This window comes from Primulina tabacum, chromosome 12, assembly GCF_025594145.1.
Source record: "Primulina tabacum isolate GXHZ01 chromosome 12, ASM2559414v2, whole genome shotgun sequence".
NCBI lineage: Eukaryota > Viridiplantae > Streptophyta > Magnoliopsida > Lamiales > Gesneriaceae > Primulina > Primulina tabacum.
This window is the reverse complement of record NC_134561.1, coordinates 30,996,505-31,012,715: the sequence shown is the minus strand read 5'-3', so window position 1 is coordinate 31,012,715 and position 16,211 is coordinate 30,996,505. Positions and strand designations below refer to the sequence as shown.

Here is a 16,211-nt window from a genome sequence, read left to right as displayed (position 1 = left end):
AGAAGTCTTGAGAATAGAGATGGATGAAAGCATCGCTAATCGTTGAGATTCCCGAAGCTGGTGCAAGCCAAGGTCGAAAAAGTTTCGAACCGCCATCTTGACATATGAGCGAGAGCCTCTATGGATGGGGTGCATCTCTCGAGATTAGAAGTCACAGAAGAAACGTTGTCTGAGAAGCTCATATCAACTTGGCTCTCTGGCTCGCCATAAGTCTCAGTCGTGCTCTCCGAGATATAAGATCATGTCGAGTAAACAAAGTCGAAGTCAGGCATGACAAGTACTCAAAACATTCAGTATAGAGAAACAGGCGAAAGGAATTAACATGGAGGGAGTAGCCACAGCAAATAGGGAACTAAGAGGATTTGGGCCGAACCTGGTAGTAGATGAGAACTTCCACAAGACAAATGTGTCATCATCAGCTAAAAAATCATGTGTTCGTTTTTCAGTAACACCACGGTCATCGGTAAGTTTGACACCAGAGGTTCCAGCGTGAGAAGATCCCTCTCCAGCTATAGCAGGGCCAAGATCATCCTCAAAAGCTTCATCATTGTCAGAATCTTTGGTAATAGAATCCTTGAGACTCAATTGCTTGGAGACGGGGGGTGAATCATCCTCGACAAGGACAATCGGATCGTCAAGAGTATTGCTGAGGCGAGTGATCAGTCTAGTTGAGCGGCGAGTCGGGTATCGTTGACCCACGGTCTGAGGCCTATGGGTAGATTTTCCTGTTAGGGCAACTTTAGGAACAACCTTTGTCTTCGGTGGTTGAGGTTTTGGTGACACATTGACCTAATCATGTTTAAGTTTTAGATTCCCGTGGGTGTCTGCTTTTGCGAGTTTTGCAGCAACAAAAATGTCCTCATTTGAGATCAGATCTCGCTTGCGATTACCTGCAATAAATACCAAAATAATATCGAAATGACAGATACTGATAACAAGCAAACTATGCCAACGTTAACGCAAGAGATGCCAGACAATACAAGGGTGGTGGATCACTGATGGAATCAGATCAAGATATCAAGACCTCCACCAGACGACGAAGGGCTCGGTCGTTTTGTGGTTTAGCTGCAGGATGGAACCAATAAATCTCTAGGGCTGCGTAGAGAGGAGCTGCGCGGTGGCCTTGAAAAGTCTCCAAGATGCAACTTCTGAGGCGATATGCGTCAAGTCCACCGGGAAAGACAGAGTAAAATGAGAGATTGCTGGTGAAAGCCAAAACTGATATGCATACAAAGATGGATTATAAAATTCGAAGGACCAGCTTGATTTGTCATTGTATGGCGGACGAGTAGAAGAACAATCCACCAACAACAACCTATAATGGATGTATTGGGTCAAAAGCAAGACATTAACGTCGTCGGGAGAGAGACCATGGAAATCAAGAAAAACTCCAACCCAGAGAGATTGTGTCAGACGAGACACTGGGTCGTGATGGTAGATTGAGTGACTCAAGTTTCAGATGCTGCAGATAGTTTATCACTCAGGGGCTGAGAGGGTCAAACGGCTCCCCATCAACGACGTGGTATGCAGCATGGTTGGGGGACAGGCGAGGAAGTCTCACACCGGGAAAATAGGAGAAAACCCCTATATGAAGAAACCATGATATTTCTCCCAATTTGGAAATAGGGTCGTGACGGACACATTGATTCAAATCAAGATAAATGGACCCCAAAAACATGACTACCAGATTGTATACTCGACCAGTATTAAGAGAGCATGCTAAGGGTAGATACTCAGAAGAAGGTTTGCCAGACGATGGGAAAAATATGTAGTGGCAGACCAGCACCCAAAGGAACATGGTGTGCTCAACTTCAGAAGGAATACCGGAACGCGAGGACCATTCTTTGACCACAGCCCTATAAGAAGGGTAGCAATAGCGAGTATGAGCCAAAGTAGGAGCAGCAGGGTCATCAACAAAGTAAGGGGAATCATGCCCTACTACAGGCAATCCCAAGAACAAGGATATGTCGTAAAGGGTTATGGACAATGGGCCAAAAGGAAAAATGAAGACGTTGCAAGAAGGGGACCAGAACCTAAGGATGCAATCGAATAAAATGGAATGTATGGTTATTTTCATCTTGGAAACCATGATCAGAGGCCACAATCCCTGATAGCGCCACTGCCGCCCAAAGTGGGGCTCCAAACGATCTATCCTTTCGGCCCAACCATCAGGAACCCGCAGCCAAGTCTTGAACTGAGATGGCTCGCTATGAGGCAGTAGAGGTCGGGAGAGAAACAAGTCCCTAGGGTGTAATGAAGGCAAGGGAAAGAACAATTGATGGACCGGTGGGGGGAATCAATCGTCCGGATGTGAAGGATGTCGGACAGGTCCGATGGTGGCAGAGGCAAGGAAATTCGCAGCTTTGGTTCTGCAATCCGAACAACAGATAGATAAGAACACTGCGATACAAGAAGAAAACAGAAAACCATGCATGAGAAACGGTCCATACCCAGCCTTAGCAATAACCTCAGACTGGTGAGAGACCCCGGAACCAGGTGAAGGTTGATTAACAGCATGTATACCTAAAAGAAATGCGTTGGTATCTCAAACATCTTTATCAAAAATATGAAATATAAGCCAAGGACATACCAGACGCCGTAGAGGAGTGAATCACGTGAATGTCCATCACTGAGGTGAGAATCGAGGCTGAAATGATAGCGGGCACAGATGGAACAACTACTTCCGAGGACAGAGTCGGCATATTGGAAGAAATCAGAGGCGGGGATGATACTACAGCTGAAAACCTTTGAATCAAAAATAGTATAAGCAAAAGCATAGCCCTCACAATTTTTAAGTAAAAGCATCACACACCTAGTTCCTTCATCACAAGTGGGAATAGCGACTGAGGCGGAATCGGATTCAATAAAGTGTTTGGGGTCGAAAACCACTGCATGCATACAAGAAATGTTCAGAAAACTAATTGTTACTTATGTGTGCTACAAAACCACACTATGGCCACCCCATTACACCCACGAAACAAAGGCCAACGAATGGCCGAATAATACCAAATCCACAATTCCCCACAACAACCAAGCGTCAAAAGAATTAGCCCAACTACTATGATAAACCAATCTTCCACCCCTTAGTTTCTCGAACAGAAAGAGAAGAATAGAATACACACTCGTCCTTCATACACACCACAAAATCATCATACAAAACAGGAAGAAAATTCCAAGTCAATCAAGATGATCAACAACATTCAACATTCAAGGAGCCGAGAAATACTGAATAAAGTTCAAGAAAAGGGAAGGAGAAAAATACCCATGGCAGTGAAGGGGAAAATCGGTTGCGCCAAGAACTTCACAAAGGCCGTTGCGACCAAAGTTGGGATCGACGTGGGAGCAGACAGCGTGAAAGGAAAAGAGACAACTGGACGAGTGTCTATTACCGCCATGGCCGCCGTCAGGTGGTGACCCGGGCTGAGAGGGGCGTTCGCCCTTGTGGAGTAAGATGGCCCAACGCTCATTGGAAGTCCCGTCGACGACCCGGAGATAGCAAGGAAAGGATTGAGATCAGTGGCGGAACCGGTGAACGCATTAGGTAGCGGGGCGGAAATGCTGGATTGAGCGGAAGAGGAACCCGCGGCGCTGGAGTCAGGGAGATGCGACGGACATGAATCTTGAGCCATGTAACGTCTTCTGGCGACCATGGTGCAAAGGTAACGAAGACGAGAGAGACGCGAGCAAGCTCCAAGAAGTGGCGATTTTCCAATGACAGTAGGGAGTGGTGAACGAGAATGCCAAAAGGGAAGAAGAAAGAGGTCTGGAGAGTTTGAGTTTGGCTCCGTATGAGAGAATTCCAAGAGACAGTGAAACTTAAAGTCCAATAGAGAATCGGGCTTAGGTGCTTGGCCCACCACTGTGAACAAATGAGTTGAACCGGACTTACATACAAGTTTTTTGGCCTGCTTGCGGGGGCAATTGTTTGGGCCAAAATATTTAATGATGGGAGCTCAATTTAATTCCCAGCTCAAATTAAATTAGAGAGCCCCAATCAAATGACTCAAGCCCATCAAAAGCAACATATCAAGCCCTATCAATTTGAAATGATCACGAAGCGCAGAAGAAGGAGAAGATCGTTGCATGAAAGGGAGAAATCGTGGAATGAAAAGCGGAAGAACATGGATCATGAGGGAGTGGAGAAGAATCGCACAGGCGCTGGGAAGAAAAGGGACATCGGCAAACACAAAAAGACACATACAACTCTGTACAAAAAAACTGCAAATACTATCCACTGAGTTTCAATATTCAAACACTAGTTTTCAAGCATTTCAGTATATTTTCTAGCATTATAAGTCTTATTGTTTCAGATTTCAACGACTTTATATGTTAAATTTTTATGTCTTGTAAATTCCTACCATTTATTCAAAATATAAACAATGTTAGGTGTTTATTCTTTAAATTCCAATAGTTTTCTTCGTTTTGACGTCATATTTGTTTTAGGAGATTAGAACTGACAGTTGAATTTAGGATTCGCTTTCGCTTGATTTTTAGAATTTAGATTTTTTTAATCATTTTTACACAAATCGGTGCATCTTTGCACCTGGCACGTCCGCAAACCAAATATTGTGCAAACACGTATATTATCCGTTGTGGCCCGAACGTTATTTTTTCTTCCGTAGAACAAAATTATACGTAGTCAGGTGAGAATACAATCTACAGTGCCAAATCGTCACAAAATCATATCTTCTATGTCTAAATGACGAGGAAATAAATTGTTTAAACATTGTAACACATGCAATTTGATTAAAAAAAAAAGATTGTATGTAAATCTGCTGAAGGGTCTTTACATTGAATCAATTTTATTTACGTGAGCTTATATGTGAATAATTATGCGTTGTGGGTTGTCTATTAAGTTAAGTCTAAAATAAAGTGATCAACTAAGGTTTCGGGTTATTGAGCTTTTATGTATCTAATTGGTTGTGAGCCTTTAATGTGTAAAGAAATAAGTGTAATTTCTGTTTTTATGATGAGTTAAAAGAGAAATATCAGAAGATAATGATTGACATTATCTATATAAGGGTCATGATTCCCGGATCACGCATATCAGATTCCATATTCTCTTCCCCATTAAGAAAATAATTCAGAAGAGAAAACTAAAAGATTCGAAAGTGCGCGTGATCTGGAAGGCTAAGATACGTTATATAGAATTCAGGATTATGGCTTGAGGTACACTTCCGTTTGCAATTTCAGACAAATTCTTAATGATATAACATAATTGATTATGTGGTTTATGAGTTTTCTCTACTTTTTAAACATATATGTATTCCAAACTTAAATACAAGTTTGTGATTCAAGATGTAGCTCGATAAGCATCCCTGAACCACTTCAAGGCGCTACAAATAGTCGTCATGGCACACCGATTATTTTGAATGCCCAATTCCTCCTTTCACCCAAATTTTTAGACACAATATTAACAACTTTAGGTCCGCATGATTCAGGATTGTTTTAACAATTTATCTTACACATATTGAGCCTAACTCCATGAACTAATGACAGTGAAATCTGAGAGCCAATAAATGTGTAACCTACTTGAAATCTACACGAGCCATGGCCAGTTGTTTTCTCTCTATACATATTTTACAAATCCCCTATTCACTAACAAAAATGGGAAAACATAATATATATGGTTTTCCCTGTTATGCATAAATCCATTTCAATATCTTGTCACATGTACATCTACCGCAACTCCTCCCAACAAGCATTGGAACAACTCTTTCCAGCTCCTCAGATCATGCGCGGTAGCTTTTCTATCTACTCCGCAGATCTGTGAGTTAATCGCCACAGCAACTTGAGATTTTCTTGTCTTGAATGTTCTGCCACAAACAGAGCAACTCTCTTGGACCTTGGTAATGAGCAACGACATAACCATCCGTGCAACCTTCGATTATAATCCTCCCATCATTCACGTATCTGATTTCCTGATTGTTTTTCTTCATATCAGCAATCCAGATTCCCATTGCCACGTCTTCGAGCTTGAACATCTGCAGCAATGATTTTTTCTTTTTGTTTTTCTTGAATACTCGAGACATTTAAAGTAGGCAACAATTTAATGGTAATAAATAATAATGTGTCGAAAGCGTAAAATTTTATTTTCAAAAAATTTCTTCAAGTCGAACAAAAATAATAATGATGTGCATGATAGGGAATTTGGATGCTCTCAAAGGTTAAAAAACCTACATATTTCAATTTGATGTGATGGCGAGAAAATGAGGACTTCAGTTCTGTACCTTTAAGATTCCATTTTCGTGTCTTTTGGAAATTGCCTTGGCTATGTCCTTTGACACGATATAACCAGGACCATGTGCCCAAGGTGGGTACTTATCATGGGGCCATTCCTACAAAAATACAATATAGAGTCAGATAGATCACTAACGTTAAACTCTGTAAAGTGCGCAAATTACCACGGCAAACATGGAAAATGTATTCAAAATAAGTACAAGGATTTTGAGCAGTGAATCTACATGATCAGTTGAAGAAATACCTCATGACTAATATACCACTTGCTCTCTGGATTACGATGAGGTTCGGAATCTGAATTGATGAGGCCATAGAGCAAACCACGTGTTGCATTGGTCTTTCTCAGAGAGTTCAAGATTTCATCCACACGAACAAACGCATCATCATCCGTCTTCATGATATACTTTGCCGAAACAACCCTAGTCTGTCGAATAGATTGGGGCCATAAGGTACTGAAGGAAATGTACATTAGTTAAGGATGTGAAGAGACTTTTACCCCAAAGATGCAAATGGCTATTGTCTTCCATGTGATGAGGCTGTAGTAGTCAACAAAAGGCATCAGCTGAACGTCTTCATATGTCCGTGCTTCATTCCAGAGCTGCTCGTTCACGATCTGGTTTTTATGCTAAAAGAAATGGACCATACATAAGTTACCTTAACACATAAATAAACCATATTCAAATAATATCATGGTAAAAGACAATATTTTGAATTTTTGTGAAATCTTAGCAGGAGGCAAGAAAAATCTGCATAAAAAAGAGTGATTAACCAATAATTTCTAAAAAGGGAATATTTCGAGTATAAGATCTTCATATTGTAATGCTTTTAAGTTATTAAAGCAAAGAAAAGGGTTAAAAAAAACAGAAACAAGTTCAAGTATGAAAGATGGTGCTTGAACAAGTCATGATAAATATTCCAAAAGGGTAAAACCTACCAGGCCCACAAAGAAACGAACCGCAACCTGTCCTGATCGTACTTCAGCATATTGCATCCATGATCTTCGAACTGCCATTCTACGTTTAAAATTGTTTGCATTAGAGAAAACACCAATAACGAGCCTCAGCTCTCTTTGTGGAGGTAGTGGGATCGCTTTAAGAGCTTCCAAGTCAATTATGTGTTCTAAAACTTCCGAAGTTGGTAAACCACTGGCTAAAATAGAAAATAATTCTAAATCTCCTGAAATCCTCACTTCACTGATGAGCCATGGCTCCAAATCCTGCATGACAAGCCGATAATAAACACAAGTTAACATGTAATGTCATATTTACATGAAATTCAGATAAATTGGGGGAAGGAGGTGAACGAGGTACAGAAAAATTACTTCACGGTATGCAAATGAAGTTATGTGCTTTCCATCCACAGTCATTTGAATTCCTTCTAAGCCGACTCTAAGAGTAGCAACAAACAAATCATTTTGCCTAAAAGGAAAGTACTTTCTTGGTATCCCATCATGAACCATAGAAATATTTTTTGATCCACTGGCATGTTGGTTAGATTTGCTAGATCGGTTGCCTTCTTTGTCCACCAACTCATTGCACCGGTCCAGCTCATCAACTGATTTCAGCAGATAGAAAGTTATCCGACAAAAGCAACAACAGATTATGTAGGATTAAAATGGATGATGTAAACATCTGGGATGTAGTACATGTTAAAATCATTTCAATTATTATACCTGCATGATTGATAAACACTCTAAATCCACATTTTATTACATATAACAAAAATAGCAAAACTGAAGCCACATAAAGGTTACCGAAAGCGAATAGTCCCGTTATTCCTTATTTGGAAAAAATAACAATATCTTCGTACAATAGAGTAAACTTTGATTAAAACATCCGTTAGACACTCCAAAAGAAAACAAAGTATGTCCGTGTGAATGTCAATAGTAAAAAAAAATTAAAATACATGGATATGGTCAAATCAAGTGTCCAGGTAAATGTAAGCTCTGCAAGGAATTTCCAGGGGCTAGTATGATTTGAGAAACATATCCAATTCAGGGCTGACCAAATCTTTAGTTAGCGACTGAACTTTTTTTTTAAGAGAAGCTAGCCACTGATTTGAGCCCATAATATCATGCCAAATTTTCTCATGCACAAGGCCCATATAACTGGGACAAGGAAATCTTAGATTTATATCTGGATTACAACGACTAACATGACTAAAAGTTCCCAAACTGAATGATAACTAACCATGCATAAGATGTCAAATTCCAAATACATGTTGAATACCGAATTTGTTGTACATATTTTAGCAGATGAAAAAGGCTATAGATATATACCTTTCTTATTATGTTCATCATCAGGAGATGGACAGCGCTCCTCTTCACCCCAATCATGCGCAAGTGTCCAGGTGTTTTGTACAATCACAGGATCGTCTGTTATTTTATCCCCATGGAGCCTAACATTATAGTGCAAAATAATAGGAGGATCTGGCTCCCCTGGAAGTGGTTCACCAGTGAGGTCAATCCGAAAATTACCAAGAAGGCCATTAGGAATGCCAATAAATGTGACCGAAGAACCTTGAGTCAAGCCACAAGGAATCCGCAACTTAAATCCATTGTCATCAAGTTTTGTTACATTCATTTTACTTAGAAAATGAGGACATTGTTTCTCTTTTCCTCTGTATGATAAACTTCCATCACTCCGAAGTTTTTCTTCTTCCACTACATGGATTAGATTTTTCCATGCAACACCAGCTTCCTTAATAGCTTCAATAGCATTAGGTAAGGCTTTATCCAGTGTAAGCAGGGGTTTCAGTCGGTTCCAAGTTCGCAAAGCATTTTGTTCTTCATTTGTCAAGTTTCTTTTAACATATAACTCAGATAATATAACTTCAGTAGATATCACTTGAGAAGAAGTTTCTCGACTATGAAATGCAGGTGGAGTGCCAGGACTTATCCACTCAAGAGGATTTGTAAGATTGAAGGCCCGAGGACTTGCAAGATAACTCTCCTTGATGGGGTTATTAGTTATATAATAACCAAGAACTAAAACCATCAACAAGGTTGTGGATAAGACACCACCATACAGTTTCTTCATTTTTGTGCATTATTAAGCATCCAAGCAGATATCATGAAAATTGAACTTCAAGGAAGCAAGGGAATCTGCATAAAATGGTCTGCCCAATAGGTCATAACGAACAAATTCCAAATTAGGGATAAAGACAATGTGAATGTAAGTAACAGATTAGCCAGACTGTATTCTCAAAAAAGGTGAACTTAAAACTTACTGTTAAGAAAGAAAGACATCGGTTGTGAGATGTCAACCAGTTGTTTCTGCATCATATGAGTGAATTTATTGATAAACTGGTAGAGATGCATGTGTTCATTCTAGCCTATATGGACACTCAAGCAATATAAGATTCATTAACAGAGAAAATAATGCTAATGCCATAAATTATAACTCCATGATGTTTCGATCGCATACACATTTTGAGGGATCTAGTCTTATTCTGATTACAAGACATTGATTCCGTACTAGCTATCAGTGATTAGCAGATTGTGTTCCAAGATAACGAAATCAACTTACAAAAAATTCAACCAACATATAGAAAAGTCATTTAGCTTTATGCAGTAAAAATTAGGTTAAACAACATTCCAGCCCTTTATGATCCTTTTAAAATAATAGGTCAAGCAGTTTTTGTGGAAGGCCTGCTGGTACTTCAAGTGTCTCACGCAATTATGCGCTTCAAAGTTCAAACCAGTGGGCGTTCAGACACAATGTAATAGCAATTTTTCATTGCATTTGGATAACCAAAACACAAACTGAAAGAGAGGGATCAGAGACACCACAAGATAGAAAGAGGCAATGAAGTTCTTTTCTCCATATTTAAATATCAACGCAACACCATAAAAAGTACAAGGGAAGATAGCCAGAGGCATTAAACATCTTTTCCTCCATAATTTGGATAATAACACGAACACAATACAAGATTATAAGGAAATGGTCCAAAATGGAATGACATCGAAAATTAGATTGCTTTGGACAAAAAATTAAAATATTTAAAAACTCAAACATAGAAGTTTACAAGAGACTCAGAAACTTCAAAGGAGAAAATAACTATATAATCATACCCATAACATTTGGCAAAGTAATATTTCAGAACCATCAAACTCCGCGAATATAACTCCAAAGTTCAGAAAGAAAAGGACTCAAGACATAGATAACATTGTGGACAATAAATGCTACACGTCAGGGACTCCTCCCCGTAGTACCCAAAAACAGACACACAAGACCACGAAAAGTCAGCAGTCAATGGTGGAAGCATTAGGCAGCCCATTATCTCTACACTCACCAATTAGCCAAACGTGACATAGATGACTATAATGGCATGGCCATCTAGCACCATGCCATAGAAAAGATATATGAACAATAAATTACGAGTAGGATTCCATCGGCACAATCTCGGAAAAAAATGCAACTGCCACCAGAACCACAACTTCAACGAATCCAAGTTTCCACACTAGCCATTAACGAACCTAAAAGGCTACGAACTTCCTAAAACCAACTCTACACTGCTTCTTAAAAAATTCAACTGTCCATCACAGCGAAACTCCAACTGCAGATCTCAACGTCAACATTGATTACTAACGAACCTAAATGAAGAATACGAACTTCCAAATCTCAAACTCCACGGAAAAACTAAAACTTCACAGATCGTAGCACACTGAACTACAAATCAAGCAGAAAGAAAACAAAACTCGCCACCGAAAATCCAAAAAAAAAAAAAATCAAGCTACGGCGAAAATATTACAGCTATAAATGCAACAAGACATACCTCGCGGCACAACGACCTGAAGAGTGCGATTTGGAGCAAGAAAAGCAGAAGAAATCTGGAGGAAACAGAGGGAATTTGACAACGATTTGAAAGCTGTCGTTTGAACGAGCTTTGAATTTTGTGCTCGCTCAACTTCCTGTTGAAGCAAATATTCTCCACTTCTTTGTTGCGTTCACTGTTAGGGTGTCGATATTAATTAATAAATTAAGTGTGATTAACGGCTTAATTACGTTCGTTTCTATCCATTATATTTGACTCGATTTCTTTAATAATTCGAATTAAAAAAATTTATTATACTTAATATTTGTCTTCACGACATCCAAGTCAAATAGAACCCAATTGATAGGTAATCCAGTTATTTCGTTTTTAATTATTTAATATGTCGTATATTTGAAATGAAATTTTTGAAAATGATGTGTTTTTATACGCGGAGTCGTATTTTAAACCAGTAATCGATTTTCGAGATGAGTTGTTAATTTTTCGTCAATATTTTTATTAAATGATTTTTTAATTATTTAATATGTGGTAAATTTGAAATGAAATTTTTGAAAATGAGGTATTTTTATACGCGGAGTCGTATTTTAAACCAGTAATCGATTTTCGACGAAAATAGAGACTTTTTGAGAATTAGGCTAATATTTTCACAAAATTTCCTAAACAAAATATTTTAAATATTAACTTGTAACGTACCGTATTTTGAACTACTTAAAATTTACGAAAAAATAAAAATTTTCTTAAATAAATAATAATATTTCAAATTGCGATAAAAATAAACTGCTCGTCTAAAATATTTGAAATAAAAACGATTACAAAAAAAGTTTGACAAAAAAGTACTCGTTTAAACATCGTGAAATAGTTTCATAAAATCAGAGTAACTAAATTAACATGCTTGAAAATTCTTGAAAACATAGGCGGTCCTCGGGTTAGCCTCCGCACAGTCCGAGCCGACTCACTGGTCTCCACCTCTCGCCTCCTCAAACTCGTCCTCACCTGCATCGATCAAGTCTAGTGAGTCTAAAGACTCAACAAGTATAAACTGAGAATAACAAATAATACGTAATAAAACCATATGCATTTTAAAGTAGAACGTACATACTTAAACTTGAACGTACTTACATAAACATAGACGTGTCATCATATCGTAAAACTTTTCATAAACGTACTTGCATCATACATACATGAACATACATAATCATCATCATTTTGCGTTGAGATATGTTTCAAAGCAAGTGACCCATACATAATTTCGCCTAATCAGACTAAACCACAGTACTAGGCTGGCAGGATGTCCACTACCACATACATGAGATCCCTGATCATGCTTTACCGGGTGGATTGGTCCCTTGTCATGCTTTACCACTTTCCAATCCTGATCTAAACTCGATCATGCTTTACCGGGGTGGAGAGGTTCCTGGCCACGTTTACCGGCATCGAAACTCGTTCATATTTGGTCACAAGATATTTCGCATATCTCAAAAAAATAAACATTTTCTTTTGCACGTCGAACATACTTACATGGAGTTGAGGGATTCGTTGGATCTCGCTTGGGCTACTGCTGCGCTGAAGGAACGTTTGCTGGGCATCTTTGGGATGTTTCAAACAAAATATTCTCCAATGAGCTGCAATAGCTCGTGTTCTAAGAATATTAACACCGATGAATTAAATCGAGTTTGGTTAAAAACCAAACGGAAGAAACTCGAAGTAATCCTTCGTGAAGAAGACTGTTATATTAGAAAATATTTTATCTTATGTAAACTGAATAACCGAAAAGGGACAGATTAGTTTTTGCATTCATCAGTTCAGTTATGGTGACAATTGAACTGACGGATACTCTAACTGATCCAAACAGTTTGAAAACAATAGTTAAATAGTTAAATACACAAGATATATTTATAGATGTTCGGAGACTTCAACTGCTCCTACGTCACCCCTTCTACCGCCTCGGGTAGGATCAACTAGAAGACTTTGATTTATACAACTCTCTGTACAAACCCACTCAGCTAGGACTTACACTACTGCCTAAACTGAACTCCTAGACTAGACTGAAGGCAGCACCTTCCAGTCAACACTTCTTTAACGTCTATGTGAGAAAGACTACATACACAAGTTTAACGTCTTTGTGCAAGACTGTATTTGTGTGAATGAGAGTGTTTGTGTGTGAGAACTGAACAAGGATGTTCTCACACACTGAGGGAGATAAGCTTCTAATCTAAGCTAATATAACTGTGAAGAGTTCCCTCTGGGCTGATTGCTTCTGAAAGCTGATGTGCAATAAGCGTGTACTTTCTTTTCTCTCGTATATGCTTAAAAGCTTTTTCACTTCTTTTCTTCTTCTTGTTATATTGTTGTTATTGAGTCTACACTGATCTTCTCTATATATAGGCGGGAAAACTGACCGTACAATGAGATTAAATTAGTTGTATCCGTTGCATCTTGAATTCGTTTCTTGGACTTTGTGTCTCGACTTTTCGACTGCCCTTCTGAAACGTTTTGTCTTTAATGCTCTGATGCAACGTCCATTATTGTCCTTTGACTGGATAATGGTTTTGTACCTTCACGTACAGCTGGATTCCACTTGAGAGAGTTTTGTCTTCATCCATAACTGAAAGATTCTGACTGATGCTTCGAACAGGTCAGTTGAACTGATCTTCAGTTGGGCTGGTGAAATCATTTGACTCGTCAGTTGAACTGATTTCACTCTTGTTCAGTTGGACTGATCAGCTGGGTTTCTTCATCAGTTGAACACTCCTTCGGCTGTCCAGGCTTCTGAGGTTCTCTTGCTGAACCACCTATCAACTGGACAATCAGCTGGACTGCTCAATTGACGTAATCAGTTAGACTGATTCATTTTGTGCGATCAGTTGGGTCTTCAGTTTGCGATGTATACATCTCGTGAGTGATCCTAGATGCTGCACACTAATGTAGATTATTAGTAACATAATTAACAAGTTTTGTTATCATCAAAATCAAGATTGCGAACTTGAAAAGTTCCAACAATCTCTCCCTTTTTGATGATTACAAAACCTAAGCAGTTAAGCGTAATATATTCGGTTCAAGGGTTAGTATATTCAAACAAAGAAAACTCCCCCTTTATAACTGAATTTAAGGAATTTTGAAAACAAACAAAAACTCCCTCTTCAAAACAAAAAAAAATTAAAGAGAGATTGACAGAATTAAGAAATTACTTTTCAGTTGATGAAAAAAATAATTTTTCTCAACAACTGAATTTTAAAACCGATTGATAATACTTTTAGTTTGAGAGAAAAAAGAAAAGCACCCCCTCAAAAACTGAATAAAACCCGTATCTGAAAGATATTTATATAGTCATTCATTCAGAAATTATAATTATTCAAGTAATATAGGCAAGAGATTTAGAAATATCCATTCAGTCACAATGAAACACAGCTGAACAAATATGATGTTTATTTAAATAAATTTCCTTGTATTTACATTTGAGTACATACATCAGTTGAACAAGAAAGATTACTACAACGGTAGCATATTTTAAACAACATCAGATATCAGTTGGTTTATGCGACAGAACTGGATATACCATCAACTGGTTGCTCGACTGCTTGAACTGCTGCATCAGTTGTGAGTTCATTTTGCTAGAGAAACGAGTTAAACTGCTTGAACTTGACTTCTTCGCATACTAACTGGTCGAGCAGACTCTGACTAGGCTAAACTGGAATGCAGCTGGTGATTTAATCATCCAACGTCCCAGAATGAATGAGTTTCGTCTGAAGAACAGCTGACCTGATAAGCTTGCAACTGAAGACTTGTTCAAGGAGCAATTTAGCTGTGCATCTTTTCAAATGATTCTCAGTCCCCTGCAGGCTGATTAAAACACCTAAGTAAAGAGTCTAAAGAAGTGGCTACAATCTTAGTTGCAGAGCCAATCCTCTCAACTCTTTACCAAAGAGCGACATATAAATATTTTCTAATAGGTTTTAAAAGACTATGAAATACTTTTAAATAGCTTTTAACACTATTTTTAAAGTAAGATTTTAAAACACAGTTTTCTTCAAATGTTCTTCTTAGAACAACCTGCTCTAATACCAATTGAAGGATCGTTAGCTGGGCATCTTTGGGATGCTTCAAACAAAATATTCTCCAATGACCTGCAATAGCTCGTGTTCTAAGAATATTAACACCGATGAATTAAATAGAGTTTCGTTAAAAACCAAGCGGAAGAAACTCGAAGTAATCCTTCGTGAAGAAGATTGCTATATTAGAAAATATTTTATCTTATGTAAACTGAATAACCAAAAAGGGACAGATTAGTTTTTGCATTCATCAGTTCAGTTATGGTGACAACTGAACTGACGGATACTCTAACAGATCCAAACAGTTTGAAAACAATAGTTAAACAGTTAAATACACAAGATATATTTATAGATATTCAGAGATTTCAATTGTTCCTACGTCAACCCTTCTACCGCCTCGGGTAGGATCCACTAGAAGAATTTGATTTATACAACTCTTTGTGCAAACCCACTCAGCTAGGACTTACACTACTGCATAAACTGAACTCTTAGACTAGACTGAACGCAGCACCTTCCAGTCAACACTTCTTTAACGTCTATGTGAGAAAGACTACATACACAAGTTTAACGTCTTTGTGCAAGACTGTATTTGAGTGAATGAGAGTGTTTGTGTGTGAGAACTGAACAAGGATGTTCTCACACACTGAGGGAGATAAGCTTCTAATCTAAGCTGATATAACTGTGAAGAGTTCCCTCTGAGTTGATTGCTTCTGAAAGATGATGTGCAATAAGCGTGCCCTTTCTTTTCTCTCGTATATGCTTAAAAGCTTTTTCACTTCTTTTCTTCTTCTTGCTATATTGTTTTTATTGAGTCTTCACTGATCTTCTCTATATATAGGCGGGAAAACTGATCGTACAATGAGATTCATTCGTTGTATCCGTTGCATCTTGAATTCGTTTCTTGGACTTTGTGTCTCGACTTTTCGACTGCCCTTCAGAAACGTTTTGTCTTTAATGCTCTGATGCAACGTCCATTATTGTCCTTTGACTTGATAATGGCATTGTACCTTCACGTACAGCTGGATTCCACTTGAGAGAGTTTTGTCTTAATCCATAACTGAAAGATTCTGACCGATGCTTCGATCTGGTCAGTTGAACTGATATTCAGTTGGGATGGTGAAATCAGTTGACTCATCAGTGGAACTGATT

The 16,211-nt window shown here is 38.4% G+C and overlaps 1 protein-coding gene across 3 annotated transcripts; it reads right to left on the bottom strand.

The window, feature by feature from the left end:
• Positions 1-5,734: 5,734 nt before the first annotated feature.
• On the bottom strand, positions 5,735-11,189 carry LOC142520783 (beta-1,3-galactosyltransferase GALT1-like). 3 transcript variants are annotated; one of them, XM_075623906.1, is made up of 9 exons: positions 11,017-11,189; positions 9,469-9,514; positions 8,519-9,357; positions 7,562-7,794; positions 7,175-7,456; positions 6,737-6,865; positions 6,485-6,664; positions 6,231-6,338; positions 5,735-5,984 (listed from the first exon to the last, which is right to left on the bottom strand). In XM_075623906.1, exons 3-9 carry the CDS (start codon positions 9,276-9,278, stop codon positions 5,775-5,777), a joined length of 1,902 nt encoding a protein of 633 aa, XP_075480021.1. In that variant the 5' UTR covers positions 9,279-9,357; positions 9,469-9,514; positions 11,017-11,189; the 3' UTR covers positions 5,735-5,774. The 3 variants fall into 3 exon arrangements, with proteins under 3 accessions (XP_075480021.1, XP_075480020.1, XP_075480022.1); XM_075623905.1 differs by having other exon boundaries at positions 8,519-9,343; XM_075623907.1 differs by lacking the exon at positions 9,469-9,514 and having other exon boundaries at positions 8,519-9,343.
• Positions 11,190-16,211: the final 5,022 nt, after the last annotated feature.

What these genes read in the sequence shown, in the direction of transcription:
- LOC142520783 (XM_075623906.1), bottom strand. Translation starts at nt 9,278, where the DNA reads ATGAAGAAACTGTATGGTGGTGTCTTATCCACAACCTTGTTGATGGTT. An exon ending in TGATGAACATAATAAGAAAG is followed by an intron (nt 7,795 to 8,518) that starts GTATATATCTAT and finishes TGCTGAAATCAG; the next exon opens with TTGATGAGCTGGACCGGTGC. An exon ending in AGTGGTATATTAGTCATGAG is followed by an intron (nt 6,339 to 6,484) that starts GTATTTCTTCAA and finishes GTATTTTTGTAG; the next exon opens with GAATGGCCCCATGATAAGTA.